The sequence below is a fragment of the Choloepus didactylus genome, chromosome 7 (genome assembly GCF_015220235.1).
Source record: "Choloepus didactylus isolate mChoDid1 chromosome 7, mChoDid1.pri, whole genome shotgun sequence".
NCBI lineage: Eukaryota > Metazoa > Chordata > Mammalia > Pilosa > Megalonychidae > Choloepus > Choloepus didactylus.
The window spans coordinates 121,277,405-121,294,858 of record NC_051313.1 but is presented as its reverse complement, the minus strand read 5'-3'; the positions used below and the strand labels follow the sequence as shown (position 1 = coordinate 121,294,858).

The window sequence follows — 17,454 nt, the reverse complement described above, 5'->3', positions numbered from 1 at the left end:
CTTCCAGAAACCATGGTCTTCTGGGGCTGGCTGCCAGCAATTCTTGGTCCTTGGCTTTTTCTATTATATGGTAATGCACATGGCAGCCACTCCTGGCTTCTCCCTTCTTTTCTGGGTTCCATTGACTTCTAGCTGCTCACTCTATGGCTTTCTCTCCATGTGTCCAAATTTCATTCTGCTTATAAAGGTCCAATAATAGGACTGAGACTCATCCTGCTTAAGTTGGGTCACACCTTAGCTCAAGTAACCTCATCAAAGGTACTGTTTACAATGGGTTCACACCCACAGGAATGGAATAAGATTATGAACATGTTTGTTTTTTTGAGTACACACCTCAGCCACCACACTCAGCAAGTGAGGCTCACCCATTATGTGTCTAGCACTGGATCACAGGAAGTGTGTTTCTAGGTAGCAGGACTGGGAGGGTAAGCTCTGCTTTCTGAGGGCCAGGAGCCTCTTCCCCTTCTCACCCTCATGATCCGTTCACTCTCACTGGCATGAGTGCTTTTTTTTGAGTGTGTAACCTCTATTCTGTCTGTAGATCTTCCAGGTGTCCACCTTAACCAACTTCAAAACCTATCTGCATAAAGAGACCAGTCTTCGGTCCTGCAAATCTTTGGCATTTTAATATCCTCTTCTGCTCTGCTAGCCTTTCCACCCTCTACCTACTATAACTGATGTAGGCTTGAGGAAAACTCTGGAAGAAATCAAACCCAAAAGAGAACGTGGGCTTGGATTGCGGGGAACGGATTTACAAACAGATGGGTCTCTCAGATCGCCAGCAACACCAAGGGCCTCGGAGGTTGTTGCGTAGAAGTGTGGTTCGCGGGCTAAGGGACTACGCTTCCCAGGAGGCCTTGCGCAGCGCCCCGGAATGCCCGGGGGGCGGGGCGAGTCAAGGGGCGGGGTCTGCGGGCGTCGCGCGGATGGCCGGGCCGGTGAAGGACCGTGAGGCCTTCCAGAGGCTCAACTTTCTGTATCAGGTGGGTCCGCGTTGGCGGCGCTCGGGGAAGTGGGCCCGGGACGACTGGGCCCGGAATGACCGGCTCTCCTTCCCAGGCTGCCCACTGCGTCTTGGCGCAGGACCCCGAGAACCAGGCGCTCGCGAGGTTTTACTGCCACACGGAGAAGATCATAGCGAAGCGGCTCGTCTTGCGGCGGTGAGACGGGTGCGCTGCCTGGAGGCGGGCGGGACGGGGAGAGAACGGGAGAGGGAGCGCGGGCCCGTATCACCTTCCCTCCTTCCCCCCAGGGACCCCTCGGTGAAGAGGACCCTCTGTCGTGGTTGCTCTTCCCTCCTCATCCCAGGTCTGACTTGCACCCAACGCCAGAGACGTGAGTGCTCCTACCGAGGTGGAATGACTGCGGAGCAGTGGTGGGAGGCCAGGGGACCCCTTCCTCGCCGGATGTCCGGCGTGGGATTTGCTGGAGCCTGCTTTTTCCAGCGCTTGGTTAAGTTGTTAACCCCTGTTAGACAAACTACGGTTTTTGCTTGGCTGTTTTTTTCCACCTCAGAAGTAAAGAAATGAGGTTGCCTTGAGAAGCAACCCCGCTCATACACAATAATAGCTTACTTGACTTCGTGGAAGACACGATTCCCATCACCATTCATTGATTAACTCATTCAGCATATACTAAGTTTTTAAGATGTCTCAAGTACTGTGCAAGATTCATTATTCTCGTTGAAATTACAGTCTGATGGGACAAACTAATATAGAAACAAAATAGAAAAGACAAATGCTTTAATTGGAGGAATAAAGTGCTAAATTACTTTTGCAGTGGTGGTGAGGTTCATGATAAGCAAAAGGAGTAGGAGATGGAAATTTTAGGCATGTGTGAGGACTCCACGGTAAGAGAGCTTGTGGTGCTGTTAAGGAAATGAGAGCTCAGGAGACTGGAGTTTGAGGTAGGCCGGGACAAAGCTTGAGGCTGGAGAGGGAAACTAAGGCTAGTTCTTGACAAGTCTTGCTAAGGAGTTTGGCCTTTATTTTAAAAGGTAGAAGGAAATTGATGAGGTTTATGCAGAGCCTGACACCATAAAATTTGCATTTAAAAGTGGGAGAAGACAAAGAATTCCTTACTGAAAAGCAGAGGAGGTAAAACTGGGTGCCAGAGACCCCTCTCCTCTGCTAAATCTGGCACTCTCTTTTTGCCACTTCCATCCCAGGTCGCAGGGGCCAGTGCTGGACTGTACAGACCTGCCTAACATGCCAGCGCAGCCAGCGATTCCTCAATGATCCCACACATCTGCTCTGGGGAGACCGGCTTGAGGCCCAGCTAGGGAGCCAGGCAGGTGAGAGATGGTAGGGGAAAATGGAGGGTAGGGACAATGGGACATACAGAGATGAAGAGGACATACGGGTTTGTGTCAGAGGTGTCAGAATTTTACAGCTCTTAATTTTGCTCCTCTAATTCTCCTTTTCTACCTAGATCCCAAGCCACCACAGCCCCTGCCAAACACAGCCCACCCCAGCCTAGCCCACCATCCTGAGAAGAAAGTTCAGCCTCAGAGTGTCAATCACCAGTGATGGATTCATCTTGTATTCCAAGTAAATAAAGTTGAATTCTGTTTCACTTTGTGTGATTGTGTTCTATGGGGATTTTAGGTCTTAAATTCACTGTCCTCTGTTTCTGTCCATATCTCTCTGTCACTGTCTAACCTCTCCCTTGTCATTACTGTCCTTGTACTCCCACCAGGCAGGGAGATCCTGATTTCTATAGCCCATTTGGCCCCACTAAGCAGCTCCCATTTCCAGGACTCTGGGATCCAGTGTCCCATCATCCTGCACCCTCAGCACTGTCACATTTGTAACTCAGGTTCCAGAATAGACTGTCTGCAAGGTACTGAGCCTTCTTAGGGCATTCCATTTTTAGCTAGCCCTGACCACTGACTGAAGCCTGGACAGACAGCTGATACCACTGCTGCTGTTTTTAAGTGAGGGCAAAAATACGGAGAAGGAGGGTTCAGATCCTCCAGGCCCACTCAAGATTGATCTTATCCCAATCTCAGAGTTTTCTTCTATAAAATTCTAATGAGAGAAATGGTACAAACCTGAACTACCTAAATCAGAGAAAGGACACTGGCAAATGTTACACAAGTATGCAGCACAGGTAAATTCTCAAGTTTTTCTAGAGAATCCTTAAACAACTAAAGTCATTTTCCTTGAAATCTCTAGAAAGCTTATTCATGGATAGAAATCTCTGACTGACCTCTTTGCTAGCTACCAGCTAATCAATTTTCCCCTAAAAGTGTACAAACAAAATTCACCATTCCCAGAATGCAGCTTTCTTTCTGTATTTTCTCTTATAAATCCTGTGATGCAGTATTGCTGTATAGAAATCACTTCGTAACGTTGTGACTTAAGACAATGATTTATTATTTCCCCTGATTATATGGGTTGCCATGCTGACAGAGCTTGACTGGGTGCTGTCTCTACTCCTTATGGCAGCAGCTGGGGTCACTCACTCAGCTGTGTGTAACTGGTGGTTGGTCTGGAAGACTCAAGAAAACTTCAGTCACATGCCTGGTATCTCAGTGCTTCTCCATATATCCTTGCCACATAGCTAGCTTTGATGTTCTCACAGAATGGCAGTCTCAGGGAGGTTATACTAATGACATGGCTTCTGACTTCCACAAAGAGCATTTCAAGAGGACAGGTCCCAGTGTGCAAGTTTTTATCAAGCCGTTTTGTGCACCATGCTTGTTAATGTTCCCTTGGCCAAAACAAGTCACATGGCCATATGTGGGAAGGGCTACACTAAGACACAAACACTGGGCAGATCATTGGTTCACTAAGAACCAATGATATAAAAATCTGCCATGGAGAACTTCTGGGGAAGATGGAGTAGGGAGCTCCAGGACTCAGTCCTTCCTCCGTAACAGATATTAAACAGGAGGGAACTGTCTGAAACAACTGTTCTGGGGCTCCGGAGGCAAGAAAACTGTACAGTATCTAGGGAAGAGTGAGAGGAAGAGGCTGATGAACTACTGTAAAGAACAGTGAGTTGATCCACACAGCAGCTGCTGGCAACCATCCTCCACTCCCATATCCAGTGGCCTTGGGGTCCAGTCCCTGGACAGTTCACTGGTGAGAAAAAGGCATTAAAATCTTCCCCAAGGACAGGAATAGGCACAACTGATCACTGAGCTGGCTTTCTGGTGAATTCAGATCCCTGTATTTTGGCTCTGAGCTACTGTTTCAACCTACCTAGGACCAAGTGTGCCGGTTTGAATGTATTGTGTCCCCCAAATGCCATTATCTTTGTGATCTTGTGGGGAAGACGTTTTGGTGCTGGTTAGATTTGCTTGGAATGTGCCCCACCCAGCTGTGGGAGATGATTCTGATGAGATGTTCCCATGGAGGTGTGGCCCTGCCCATTCAGGGTGGGTCTTGATCAGTGGAGCTATATAAATGAGCTGACTCAAACAGAGGGAAGGGAGTGCAGCTGTGAGTGATGTTTTGAAGAGGAGCAAGCTTGCTAGAGAGGAACGTCCTGGGAGAAAGCCATTTTGAGGCCAGAGCTTTGGAGCAGACGCCGGCTGCCTTCCTACCTAGCAGAGGTTTTCCGGACGCCATTGGCCATCCTCTGGTGAAGGTACCCGATTGCTGAGGTGTTACCTTGGACGTTTTGTGGCCTTAAGACTGTAACTGTGTAGCAAAATAAACCCCCATTTTATAAAAGCCTATCCATCTCTGGTGTTTTGCATTCTGCAGCATTAGCAAACTAGAACACCAAGGCAGTGACAGCCATTGTTTCAACCTCACCCCAGAAGGGGTGGAGGTGGTGGATGTTTAAAGACACAATGCTTCCTTAGGGCTGTGGGGAACAGTTAGCTGAAGGGCTGCATTTGCTGGGCAGCCAGGGAAGCACAGCCTTGGGAACCATCAAAGAGGCTTTTGGCATCCTTCCTCATCCCTCCCCAGGGCACTTTGGAGCCAGTTTATGCCTCCTTCTTGGCTGGGAAATACTGACTTGGGAAAGTCCTCTCTGAGGTGATCCTCCTCCCAGAATCTGTGCTCTAGGCAATGAAAGTTAGAGAGAACAAAAAGAGAGTAAAAAACTATAGAGGCAAAACAAAAACAGAACACATCAAGATTCCCTGAGAAGGAAGAGATGATAGGAAGCTTTCTCATGGAGGTGGAACAATCCATACAAAAAGTGAAGTCTCAAAAATTGTACCACATATCCAGGGCAAGAATCAGATGAAGAGCTGAAAAGTCTGGTCACCTAAACATAGGCTATTCTAAAAGTCTGGATTAAGTTGAACCAAGCATCAAAGAAGAGCATTAGCACAAAGCCTAGGCAAGAGAGAGAAATGACCTTCAGAGTAAACTCATCAAGATAAATCAGATGCCTAGATACCAGCAAAAGACTTCAAGCCATATTAAGAAACAGGAAGATATAGATGGCCCAGTCAAGGGAACAAATTAAAACTTCAGAGGAGGCACAGAATTTGGAAAAAGAATTCAAAGATATTCAAACAAACCTCCTAAATCAATTCAAGAAGATGAAGGAAAACATGGCTAAGGAAATTGAGAAGACAATGTGTGAGCATAAAGAATTTGAAAGTATAAAAAGAAACAAATTATGGAGATGAATGGCACAATAGAAGAGATTAAAATATACTAGAATGAAAATGTTAGAAAAATTGATTGTAGTGATGAATGCAGAACTATGTGATGAAACTGTGAGCCATTGCTTGTATATTTTGAGGGGATTGCATGTTGTGTGAATATATCTCACTAAATTTGCATTGAAAGAAAAAAATATACTGAGGGATTCTGAGCAGATTTGAATAGGCAGAAGAATCAGTGAACTAGAAGAAAGGAGAACTGAATCTTATAGCCAGAAGAACAGATAGAAAAAAGAATGGAAAAAAATTGAGCAGGGTCTCAACGATTTGAATGACAGCATGAAGTGCACAAACATACATGTTATGGGTATCCCAGAAGGAGGAGACAAAGCAAAAGGGGCAGAAAGAATATTTGAGGAAATAATAGCCAAAAATTTCCCAACTCTTATGAATGATGCAAATATACATGTCCAAGAAGCACAACATACTCCAAACATAATAAATCCTAATAGACCAACACCAATACATACCCTAATTAGAATGTCAAATGCCAAAGATAAAGAGAGAATTCTGAAAGCATCAAGAGAAAAGCCATCTGGCACATACAAAGGATCATCAATAAGATTAAGCGTCAAATTTTCCTCAGAAACCATGGCAAGAAGGCAATAGTATGATATATTTAAGGTAGTGAAAGACAAAAGCTGCCAGCACCAATTTCTTTATCTGGCAAAACTCAACTTCAAACTGAGAGAGTTACTCCCCCAGGGCAGTAGGTAGAAAGCCAGGAAATGCGTGGACCAGACATCGCAGAGCAATTTGACTTTCGGCATACTTCATGCAACAATCATGAACGCATGGAATAGCTGAGATCAGCGAAATCCGTAAGTTCTCGCGGCCAGGGGACCCATGCCCCTCCCTGCCAGGCTCAGTCCCATGGGAGGAGGGGCCGTCAGTGCTGGGAACAAGGAGGGAGAACTACAGTTGTGGCTCTTATTGAAAGCTCAGACTACTGATCCAAACTCCAAACATAGACAGACTGAGACCAGACACCGGATAATCTGGAAGCAGTCAGCCTGGAGGAGAGGAAATAGGGCTAGCAAAAAGAGCAACAAAACAAAACAAAACAAAAACTACGGAGACTTTTTGGAGTTCTGGTGAACATAAAATGGAGAAGGGCAAGGATCAAACAGAATCAGGCTTATATGCAAATCCAGAGGGCGAGATTCCTTGACTAAAGAGCTGGTTTCTCTGCTTTCTTGATTGTTCCTTAATGGCCCTAATCTCCTTGTCTCTTAGCATTTCAATACCCATTAGATCTGCAAGGAGGGCCCTTCTTTTTCTTTTTCTTTTTTTATCTTTTTCTCTTTTTCTAAAACAATTACCCTCAGAAGCCTATTACAGAAAGCCTCAAAGACTTGCAATTTGGGCCCAGGTAAGAGCAGACTTATGATAGTTCTGAGAGACAAAGCAATAAGTCTAGTGCCTGAGAAAATTCGCTAAACACCACAACTTCCCAAGCAAAGAGGGGTGTCCCATTACAGCCATCTTCCTGGAGGGCTGGGAATGCTCCTGCCCGGCACCATCACCACAGCCCAGAGCTACCCCAAACAACCCAGTGTAACAGGAAGTGTTTTCAACAACACGCACACACAATACAATATCAGGTGTGGACAACAGCCTTTCGCACACCCACAGCTAATTGTCCCGGAGCTGGGAAGGTGGAGCTGTGTGAAAAGGGGGAAATTAACATACCTATTCAGCCATCCTTTCAGCAGACTGGGAAAGCCCCTGCACAGCCCTGCGGCCCAGAACTTCCCTTGGGGGATGGCACTCACCTGTGACGTAGCACAGTCTTCCCTCAGCAGAGGACCTAGGAGGGCACAGCTTGGAAGAGGGATCCACTCACAAGTCCCAGGGAGCATCTGCCAATTCCAAGGACTTGTGGGTCAGCAGCAGAGACAAACTGTGGCAAGACTGAACTGAAGGATTAGACTATTGCAACAGCTTTAAATCTCCAGGAAAACCTGGGAGATTTGATTATTAAAGCTGCCCTCCCTCCCTAACCACTCAGACACACGCCCCACATTCAGGGTGGGCAACACCAACTACACACACAAACCTGTCGCACCAATTGGACCCCACAAGACTCACACATCCACTCACCACAAAGACAAAGTTGGGGAGAACTGGCTTGAGGGGAATAGGTGGCTTGCAGACACCACCTGCTGGTTAGAGAAAGTGTACTCCATGAAGCTGTAGATCTGACAAATTAGAGATAAGTGTTTGAATCAGCCTACTTATCCTAAAAGAACCCTATCAAGTTAAGCAAATGCCAAGAGGCCAAAAACAACAGAAAATTTTAAAGCATATGAAAAAAACAGACAATATGGATAACCCAAACCCAAACATTCAAATCAAAAGATCAGAGGAGACACAGTACTTGGAGCAACTAATCAAAGAACTAAAGACAGCAGACTATGACTCCCGGGGATGAATCTGGACCTGGCATCGTGGGACTGAGAGTATCTTCTTGACCAAAAGGGGGATGCAAAATGAGACGAAATAGTTTCAGTGGCTGAGAGATTTCAAATGGAGTCGAGAGGTCACTCTGGTGGACATTCTTAAGCACTATATAGATAACACCTCTTAGGTTTTAATGTACTGGAATAGCTAGAAGTAAATACCTGAAACTACCAAACTCCAACCCACCAGTCTGGACTCCTGAAGATAATTATATAATAATGTAGATTACAAGGGGTGACAGTGTGATTGTGAAGACCTTGTGGATCACACCCCCTTTATCTAGTGTATGGATGAGTAGAAAAATGGGGATAAAAACTAAAGGACAAATGGGGTGGGATGGGGGGATGATTTGGGTGTTCTTTTTTCACTTTTTGTTTTTTTATTATTCTTGTTCTGGTTCTTTCTGATGTAAGGAAAATGTTCAGAGATAGATTGTGGTGATGAATGTATAACTATGTTATCATACTGTGGACAGTGGATTGTATATCATGGATGATTGTATGGTGTGTGAATGTATTTCAATAAAACTGAATTTAATAAAAAAAAACTGAATTTAATTTAAAAAAAAAAAAAAGAACTAAAGACAAACAATGAAAGCATAGCGCAGGATATAAAGGACATGAAGAAGACCCTAGAAGAGCGTAAAAAAGAAATTGCAAGAGTAAATAAAAAAATAGACAATCTTATGGAAATAAAAGAAACTGTTGACCAAATTAAAGAGATTCTGGATACTCATAGTAGAAGACTAGAGGAAGCTGAACAGTGAATCAGTGACCTCAAAGATGACAGAACGGAAAATGAAACAACAAAAGAAAGAATGGGGAAAAAAAATCAAAAAAATCAAAATGGACCTCAGGGATATGATAGATAAAATAAAATATCCAAATATAAGACTCATTGGTGTCCAGAAGGGGAAGAGAAGGGCAAAGGTCTAGAAGAGTATTCAAAGAAATTGTTGGGGAAAACTTCCCAAATCTTCTAAACACCATAAATACACAAATCATATATGCCCAGTGAACTCCAAATAGAATAAATCCAAATAAACCCACTCTGAGACATATTCTGATCAGATTGTCAAATACTGAAGAGAAGGAACAAGTTCTGAAAGCAGCAAGAGAAAAGCAATTCACCACTTACAAAGGAAACAGCATAAGACTAAGTAGTGACTACTCAGCAACCAGCATGGAGGCAAGAAGGCAGCGGCATGACATATTTAAAATTCTGAGAGAGAAAAATTGCCAAGAATTCTTTATCTAACAAAGCTCTCCTTCAAATTTGAGGGAGATCTTAAATTTTTCACAGACAAACAAATGCTGAGAGAATTTGCTAACAAGAGACCTACCCTACTTGAGATACTAAAGGGAGCCCTACCAACAGAGAAAAAAGAAAGGAGAGAGATGGAGAAAGGTTCAGTACTAAAGATGTTAAAAGGCATTAAGAGAGAGAGGGAAAAAACATATCTGACAAACATAAACCAAAGGATAGGATGGCTGATTGAAGAAATGCCTTCACAGTAATAACACTGAATGTAAATGGATTAAAATCCCCAATTAAAAATATAGATTGGCAGAATGCATAAAAAAATGAACCATCAATATGTTGCATACAACAGACTCATTTTAGACACAGGGACACCAAGAAATTGAAAGTGAAAAGATGGAAAAAAATATTTCATGCAAGCTACAGCCAAAAGAAAGTAGGATTAGCAATATTAATCTCAGATAAAATAGACTTTAAATGCAAGGATATTATGAGAGACGAAGAAGGCCACTACATACTAATAAAAGGGGCAATTCAACAAGAGAAATAACAATGATAAATGTTTATGCACCCAATCAAGGTGCCACAAAATACATAAGACAAACACTGGCAAAACTAAAGGAAGCAACCGATGTTTCCACAATAATTGTGGGAGATTTTAACACATCACTCTCTCCTATAGATAGATCAACCAGACAGAAGACCAATAAGAAAACTGAAAACCTAAACAATCTGATAAATGAATTGGATTTAACAGACATATATACAACATTACATCCCAAATCACCAGGATACACATTCTTCTCTACTGCTCACAGGACTTTCTCCAGAATAGATCATATGCTGGGACATAAAACAAGCCTCAATAAATTTAAAAAGATTGAAATTATTCAAAGCACATTCTCTGACCACAATGGAATACAATTAGAAGTCAATAACCCTTGGAGACGTAGAAAAGTCACAAATACCTAGAGGTTAAACAACATGCTCCTAAACAATCAGCGGGTTAAAGAAGAAATAGCAAGAGTGTGGGGAACTGAGTCTTCCGTGTTGCCTGAGGCATATCTGGGGTGGTGGCTTAGAACGCTGAGCCGCAGGCCTGCATAGAATGCCATGCAGGCCCGCCCTGTAAAGATGTGTGTCTTGTGACTACCATTGTCTTAAACCTAGATTGTATGCACCTGATGTAAATACACCTGATGTAAACGTAAGTATCTGGTGGGCTCTCCCCCACCTGAGGACCTTTAGCATATACACCTGATCTTCTGAAATAAATAGCTGGAGCAAGGCTGCATTGTCGTCCACTTAGCACGAGATACAAGTGGGCCCCCTGCTCCCTTAATTCTTAGCTTTGTGTCCATGTCTCATTTCTGCGTCGCCCTGTCAGCAATAAGTGGCGCCCGAACAGGGACTTAAGAACCGGATCTGGTTCCTGACAGAAGAATCGCTTGCACGAAGGAGGTACAGCAGCGCTGGAACTTGGGTGGAGGTAACGGCCATGTTTGTATGCGTTCCATTGTAGAACGACTCCCGAGCATTATAAGCAGGGTAATGGGTAATGTTGAAGGACACAATAAATATGTTTCCTATATTTCCCTCTTACGGCAGCTGCTGCGGGCCAGCGGTGTCAAGGTGGGGGAGTCACAAATCTTAGAATTGCTACAGGTTATTGAAAAATACTGCTCTTGGTTCCCTACCCTTGGCTCCCTTGAACTGCATGAGTGGGAGCGGGTAGGTAAGGAATTGAAACAAAAGCATATGCAAGGAGTTAATTTACCTGTTACTATTTGGTCTACATGGTCTTTGATTAGGTCTGTTCTTGAGACTTTAAAAACTGATGACAAGGAAGAATATGAGTCTGATGACAATACTGGTCCCAATCCTCTTTTTGATGATGATAAGGGTAAAAAAGATCCAGTAAAATCTCAGGTTTTTTGTTCTTGTCGGTGCCCCGGGCCCCCTTCTGCGCCTTGCTGGGGGGAATGGCCCCTGCCTCCTCCGCTGCCTCTTCCTGCACATAGCTGTACCCCAGTAGTTAAACCTGCCCGCCTCTCTGGCATACAGCAGGGTCTGGCAGAAGCCAGGTGGCAAGGAGATTTAGAGGCCATATGTTGTCCTGTTGCCTTCCCTGTTATGGTTCGTGAGGAAGTGCCTCCTGGACGAGACGCTAATTATCCTGATGGGGTCTATACTTACTTCCATGAGCATGTCCCATTTGCAGTTCTTAAATAATTGAAAAAAGCTGTACAAACGTATGGGGTTCACTCCCCTTTTTCAGTTGGCATATTGCAAATTACTGTTGTGGGCCTAGGCTCCCCTCAGGGACTTATGCAAGGTGTTTGTATTTTGCCTTGCCTTGGCCCTGAGGGACAGAAGGCCACTTTACAACCTTATGTGGCTGCTCTGCCTCTTAATCTTTGGGGCAGAGACCTACTTGAACAATGGGGTGCTACTGTACATATCCCTCCTCCTAGTGGAGTGTACAGTATTTAAAGCCACAAGATAATGGCAAATATGGGGTATGTCCCTAGCCATGGGCTTGGCGTACGTTTGCAAGATACCCCTTCACCCACCCAAGTCTCAACAAAATGTGATCAATTTGGTTTAGGATACAAACCTTTTTTAGTGGCGGCCGCTATTTATTTGCCTCCCCAACCTGTCCCATTAGTATGGACTACAACAAAACTGGTATGGGTAGAGCAGTGGCCGCTTACAAAAGAAAAATTAGAGGCTTTACATGAATTGGTTAAATTAAACAGCCCTAGATCTTTAACTTCAGCTGCAGAGAAGGAATTACAATTAGTGGAAGCTAAAGTTCAACAAGCTCAGATATCCTGTGTTGACTTTAATTGCTCAAGCCAGAAAAAAGGCAAAACAACTCAATGGTTTTGACCTTCGTTTAATTGTGCACCCTATAACTGCTAAAGAACTCTCGGTTATTTTGCAACAGCAAACTGGGTGGCACTGCCGCAGAACGACATTTTCCAGCTGAAAAGAAAACACTGAAACATTATTTCCATAAAGCCCTCCTATATGGTGAAAAGACATGCTAACTAATAAATGGACAATGGGTACTTTATTAACACGGGGAAGAGGTTATGCTTGTGTTTCCCCAGGTGATGGATAAGCACCACTTTGGATACCAGCCCGACGACTGAAGCCATACCATGAACCCAGCAAAGAAAACAAAATTCCTATGGGACATCGAGCCACCAGTGATGCAGGTCCAGGGTCTGACACTGAAGACAACAGTGATCGGGCCAACACCCCGAACTAGGGAAGCCCGACATCCAACTTGGGGGCAGATAAAGAAATTATGTCAGGATGCTGAAAAACAACTCCAACGAGACAAGCTGCCTATGACAGGTTCTAACCTGATGACAGCAGTGTTGGCTCTTATTGCTATTGCTGTGAATATATCTCCAGCATGTGCTCATTCTGGAAATTATACCTATTGGGCTTATATTCCTAACCCCCCATTGCTGCAACAAGGCAACAGTTCGTTCAGTTTTCCCTCCTCCTCATTTTGGCTGCCTGGGTCCAAACCATTGTTGGGCATGGAGGCCACGGGGCACAGGCTGTCAAGGAGACAAAACTAACCCTCTTGGGGGGCGTTGCCCCTCCCTTACATCACCCTGTATGGCCCCGGATGATGGCTGGTTAGCCAGAGACCGGTAAGATTCCTCAGGAAAGGAACAACCTAAGACAGGCACAGTTGCAGAGGGGCCATCAGGAGAAAACTTGGGGGCCAACAGAGGTGGGGCACAGAACCTCACCCCCCCAGCTTTGTGAGGGTCTGAACCCTCACCCCTTTTTAAGGGAGGTCTCCTGCCCCCGTGGCTACTTTGTTTCCCACGCCCGGCTCAGATCAGAGCCAGTGGCAGACAGAGATCTGACCAGCAGCTAAAACAAAAAGGGGGATATGTGGGGAACTGAGTCTTCCATGTTGCCTGAGGCATATTTGGGGTGGTGGCTTAGAACGCTGAGCCGCAGGCCTGCACAGAATGCCATGCAGGCCCACCCTGTAAAGATGTGTGTCTTGTGACTACCATTGTCTTAAACCTAGATTATATGCACCTGATGTAAATACACCTGATGTAAACATAAGTATCTGGTGGGCTCTCCCCCACCTGAGGACCTTTAGCATATACACCTGATCTTCTGAAATAAGTAGCTGCAGCAAGGCTGCATTGTCGTCCACTTAGCACGAGATGTAAGTGGGCCCCCTGCTCCCTTAATTCTTAGCTTTGTGTCCGTGTCTCATTCCTGCGTCGCCCTGTCAGCAATACAAGAGAAATTGCTAAATATATGGAGACAAATGAAAATGTGAACACAACATATCAGAACCTAAGTGATGCAGCAAGAGCAGTACTGAGGGAGAAACTTATAGCACTAAATGTATACATTAAAAACGAAGAAAGAGGTAAAAATCAAAGAACTAATGGAGCAACTGAAGAAGCTACAAAATGAACAGCAAACCAATCCTAAACCAACTAGAAGAAAAGAAATAACAAGGATTAAAGCAAAAATAAATGACATACAGAACAAAAAAAAAAAAACAAAAAAAAAAAAAACAGAGAGAATAAATAACAACAAAAGTTGGTTCTTTGAGAAGATCACCAAGACTGAGAAGCCCCTAGCTAGAATGACAAAATCAAAAAGAGAGAAGACCCATATAAACAAAACAAAGAATGAGAAAGGTGACATTACCGTGGATCCCAAAGAAATTTAAAAAATTATAAGAGGATACTATGAACAACTGTATGCCAACAAACTGGATAGTGTAGAGGAAATGGACAAATTCCTGGAAACATATGAACAACACAGACTGACCAGAGAAGAAATAGAAGACCTCAACCAACCAATCAGAAGCAAAGAGATCCAATCAGTCATCAAAAAGCGTCCCACAAATAAATGCCCAGGGCCAGATGGCTTCACAGGGGAATTCTACCAAACTTTCCAAAAAGAACTGACACCAATCTTACTTAAACTCTTCAAAAACATCAAAGAAAATGGAACACTATCTAACACATTTTATGAAACTAACATCAACCTAATACCAAAACCAGGCAAAGATGCTACAAAAAAGGAAAACTACAGGCCAATCTCCTTAATGAATATGGATGCAAAAATTCTCAACAAAATATTTGCAAATCAAATCCAAAGACACATTAAAAAAATCATACACCATGACCAAGTGGGGTTCATTCCAGGCATGCAAGGATGGTTCAACATAAGAAAATCAATGTATTACAGCACATTAAAAAATCAAAAGAGAAAAATCAAATGATCATCTCAATAGATGATGAAACAGCATTTGACAAAATCCAACATCCCTTTTTGATAAAAACACTTCAAAAGGTAGGAATTGAAGGAAACTTCCTCAATATGAAAAAGAGCATATATGAAAAACACACAGCCAGCATAGTACTCAATGGTGAGAGACTGAAAGCCTTCCCTCTAAGATCAGGAATGAGACAAGGATGCCCACTGTCACCACTGTTATTCAACATTGTGCTGGAAGTGCTAGCCAAGGCAATCCGGCAAGACAAAGAAATAAAAGGCATCCAAATTGGAAAGGAAGAAGTAAAACTGTCATTATTTGCAGATGATATGATCTTATATCTGGAAAACCCTGAGAAATCGACGATACAGCTATTAGAGCTAACAAATTTAGCAGAGTAGCGGGATACAAGATTAATGCACATAAGTCAGTAATGTTTTTATATGCTAGAAATGAAAAAATTGAAGAGACACTCAAGAAAAAGATACCATTTTCAATAGCAACTAAAAAAAATCTAGTACCTAGGAATATACTTAACCAAAGATGTAAAAGACCTATACAAAGAAAACTACATAACTCTACTAAAAGAAATAGAAGCGGACCTTAAAAGATGGAAAAATATTCCATGTTCATGGATAGGAAGGCTAAATGTCATTAAGATGTCAATTCTACCCAAATTCATCCACAGATTCAATGCAATCCCAATTAAAATTCCAACAACCTACTTTGCAGACTTCAAAAAGCTTGTTATCAAATTTATTTGGAAAGGAAAGATTCCTCAAGTGCTAAAAACATTCTAAAAAAGAAAAACAAAGTGGGAGGACTTACACTCCCTGACTTTGAAGCTTATTATAAAGTCACAGTTGTCAAAACAGCATGGTACTGGCAACAGGATAGACATATTGATCAATGGAATCGAATTGAGAATTCAGAGATAGATCCTAAGATCTATGGCTGACTGATCTTTGATAAGGCCCCCAAAGCCACTGAACTGGGACATAACAGTCTCTTCAATAAATGGGGCTGGGAGAGTGGGATATCCATATCCAAAAGAATGAAAGAGGACACCTACCTCACATCCTACACAAAAATTAACTCAGTGGATCAAAGATCTCAATATAAAAAACAGTACCATAAAACTCCTAGAAGATAATGTAGGGAAACATCTTCAAGACCTTGTATTAGGGGGCCACTTCTTAGACCTTAGACTCAAAGCAGAAGCAACAAAAGAAAAAATAGATAAATGGGAACTCCTCAAGCTTAGAATTTTCTGTACCTCAAAGGAATTTGTCAAAAAGGTGAAGAGGCAGCCAACCCAATGGGAAAAAAATTCTGGAAATCATGTCTCTGACAAAAGATTGATATCTTGCATATAAAAAGAAATTCTACAACTCAATAACAATAGCACAGACAGCCCAATTATAAAATGAGCGAAAGATATGAAAAGACAATTCTCTGAAGAGAAAATACAAATGGCCAAGAAACATATGAAAAAATGTTCAGCTTCACTAGCTATTAGAGAGATGCAAATTAAGACCACAATGAGATACCCTCTCACACCACTTAGAATGGCTGCCATTAAACAAACAGGAAACTACAAATGCTGGAGAGGATGTGGAGAAATTGGAACACTTATTCATTGTTGGTGGGACTATATAATGGTTCAGCCACTCTGGAAGTCAGTCTGGCAGTTCCTTAGAAAACTAGATATAGAGTTACCCTTCGACCCAGCGATTGCACTTCTCGGTATATACCTGCAAGATCTGAAAGCAGTGACACAAACAGATATCTCCATGCCAATGTGCACAGCAGCATTATTCACAATTACCAAGAGATGGAAAAAACCCAAATGTCCTTCAACAGAGGAGTGGATAAATAAAATGTGGTATATACACACGATGGAATACTAAGTGGCAGTAAGAAGGAACGATGTTGTGAAACATATGACAACATGGATGAACCTTGAAGACATAATGCTGAGCAAAATAAGCCAGGCACAAAAAGAGAAATATATGCTACCACTAATGTGAACATTGAAAAATGTAAAATAAATGGTTTATAGTGTAGAATGTAGGGGAACTAGCGATAGAGAGCAATTAAGGAAGGGGGAACGATAACCCAATAAGAACAGATAATCTATCGTGGGTAAATTTAACTTTCTTGGAATGCCCAGGAATGACTATGGTTTGTTAATTTCTGATGGTTATGGTAGGAACAAGTTCACAGAAATGTTGCTATATTAGGTTATTTTCTTGGGGTAGAGTAGGAACATGTTGGAAGTAAAGTAGTTATTTTAGGTTAGTCGTCTTTTTCTTACTCTCTTGCTATGGTTTGTTTGAAATGTTTCTTTACTGTATTTTTTTTTTATTTCTTGTGATATAGTTAATTTTTAAAAAAAAGAGTTAATTAAAAAAAAAAAAAAAAGTGAAAAAAATATGCAGAGCCCCCTTGAGGAGCTGGTGGAGAATGCAGGGGCATGGGGTTTCCCCACCTCGATGGTTGCTGATGCACTCACAGACATAGAGGACTTGGTGGTTTGATGGGCTGAGCCCTCTACCACGGGACTTGCCCTTGGCAAGACTGTTGCTGCAAAGGAGAGGCTAGGCCTGCCTATAATTGTGTCTAAGGGCCTCCTCCCAAATGTCTCTTTGTTGCTCAGATGTGGCCCTCTCTCTCTAGCTAAGCCAACTTGGCAGGTGAAATCACTGCCCTCCCCACTACATGGGATCTGACACCCAGGGGAGTAAATCTCCCTGACAACATGGAATATGACTCCTGGGGAGGAATCTAGACCTGGCATCGTGGGATGGAG

General features: G+C 43.0%; 1 protein-coding gene across 2 annotated transcripts; it reads left to right on the top strand.

Annotated features, from left to right (window-relative positions):
* Window positions 1–87: 87 nt before the first annotated feature.
* RPP21 (ribonuclease P/MRP subunit p21) lies at window positions 88–2,574 on the top strand. 2 transcript variants are annotated; one of them, XM_037843131.1, is made up of 5 exons: window positions 107–983; window positions 1,060–1,160; window positions 1,253–1,335; window positions 2,168–2,293; window positions 2,431–2,574. In XM_037843131.1, exons 1-5 carry the CDS (start codon window positions 762–764, stop codon window positions 2,526–2,528), a joined length of 630 nt encoding a protein of 209 aa, XP_037699059.1. In that variant the 5' UTR covers window positions 107–761; the 3' UTR covers window positions 2,529–2,574. The 2 variants fall into 2 exon arrangements, with proteins under 2 accessions (XP_037699060.1, XP_037699059.1); XM_037843132.1 differs by lacking the exon at window positions 2,431–2,574 and having other exon boundaries at window positions 88–983; window positions 1,253–1,451.
* Window positions 2,575–17,454: the final 14,880 nt, after the last annotated feature.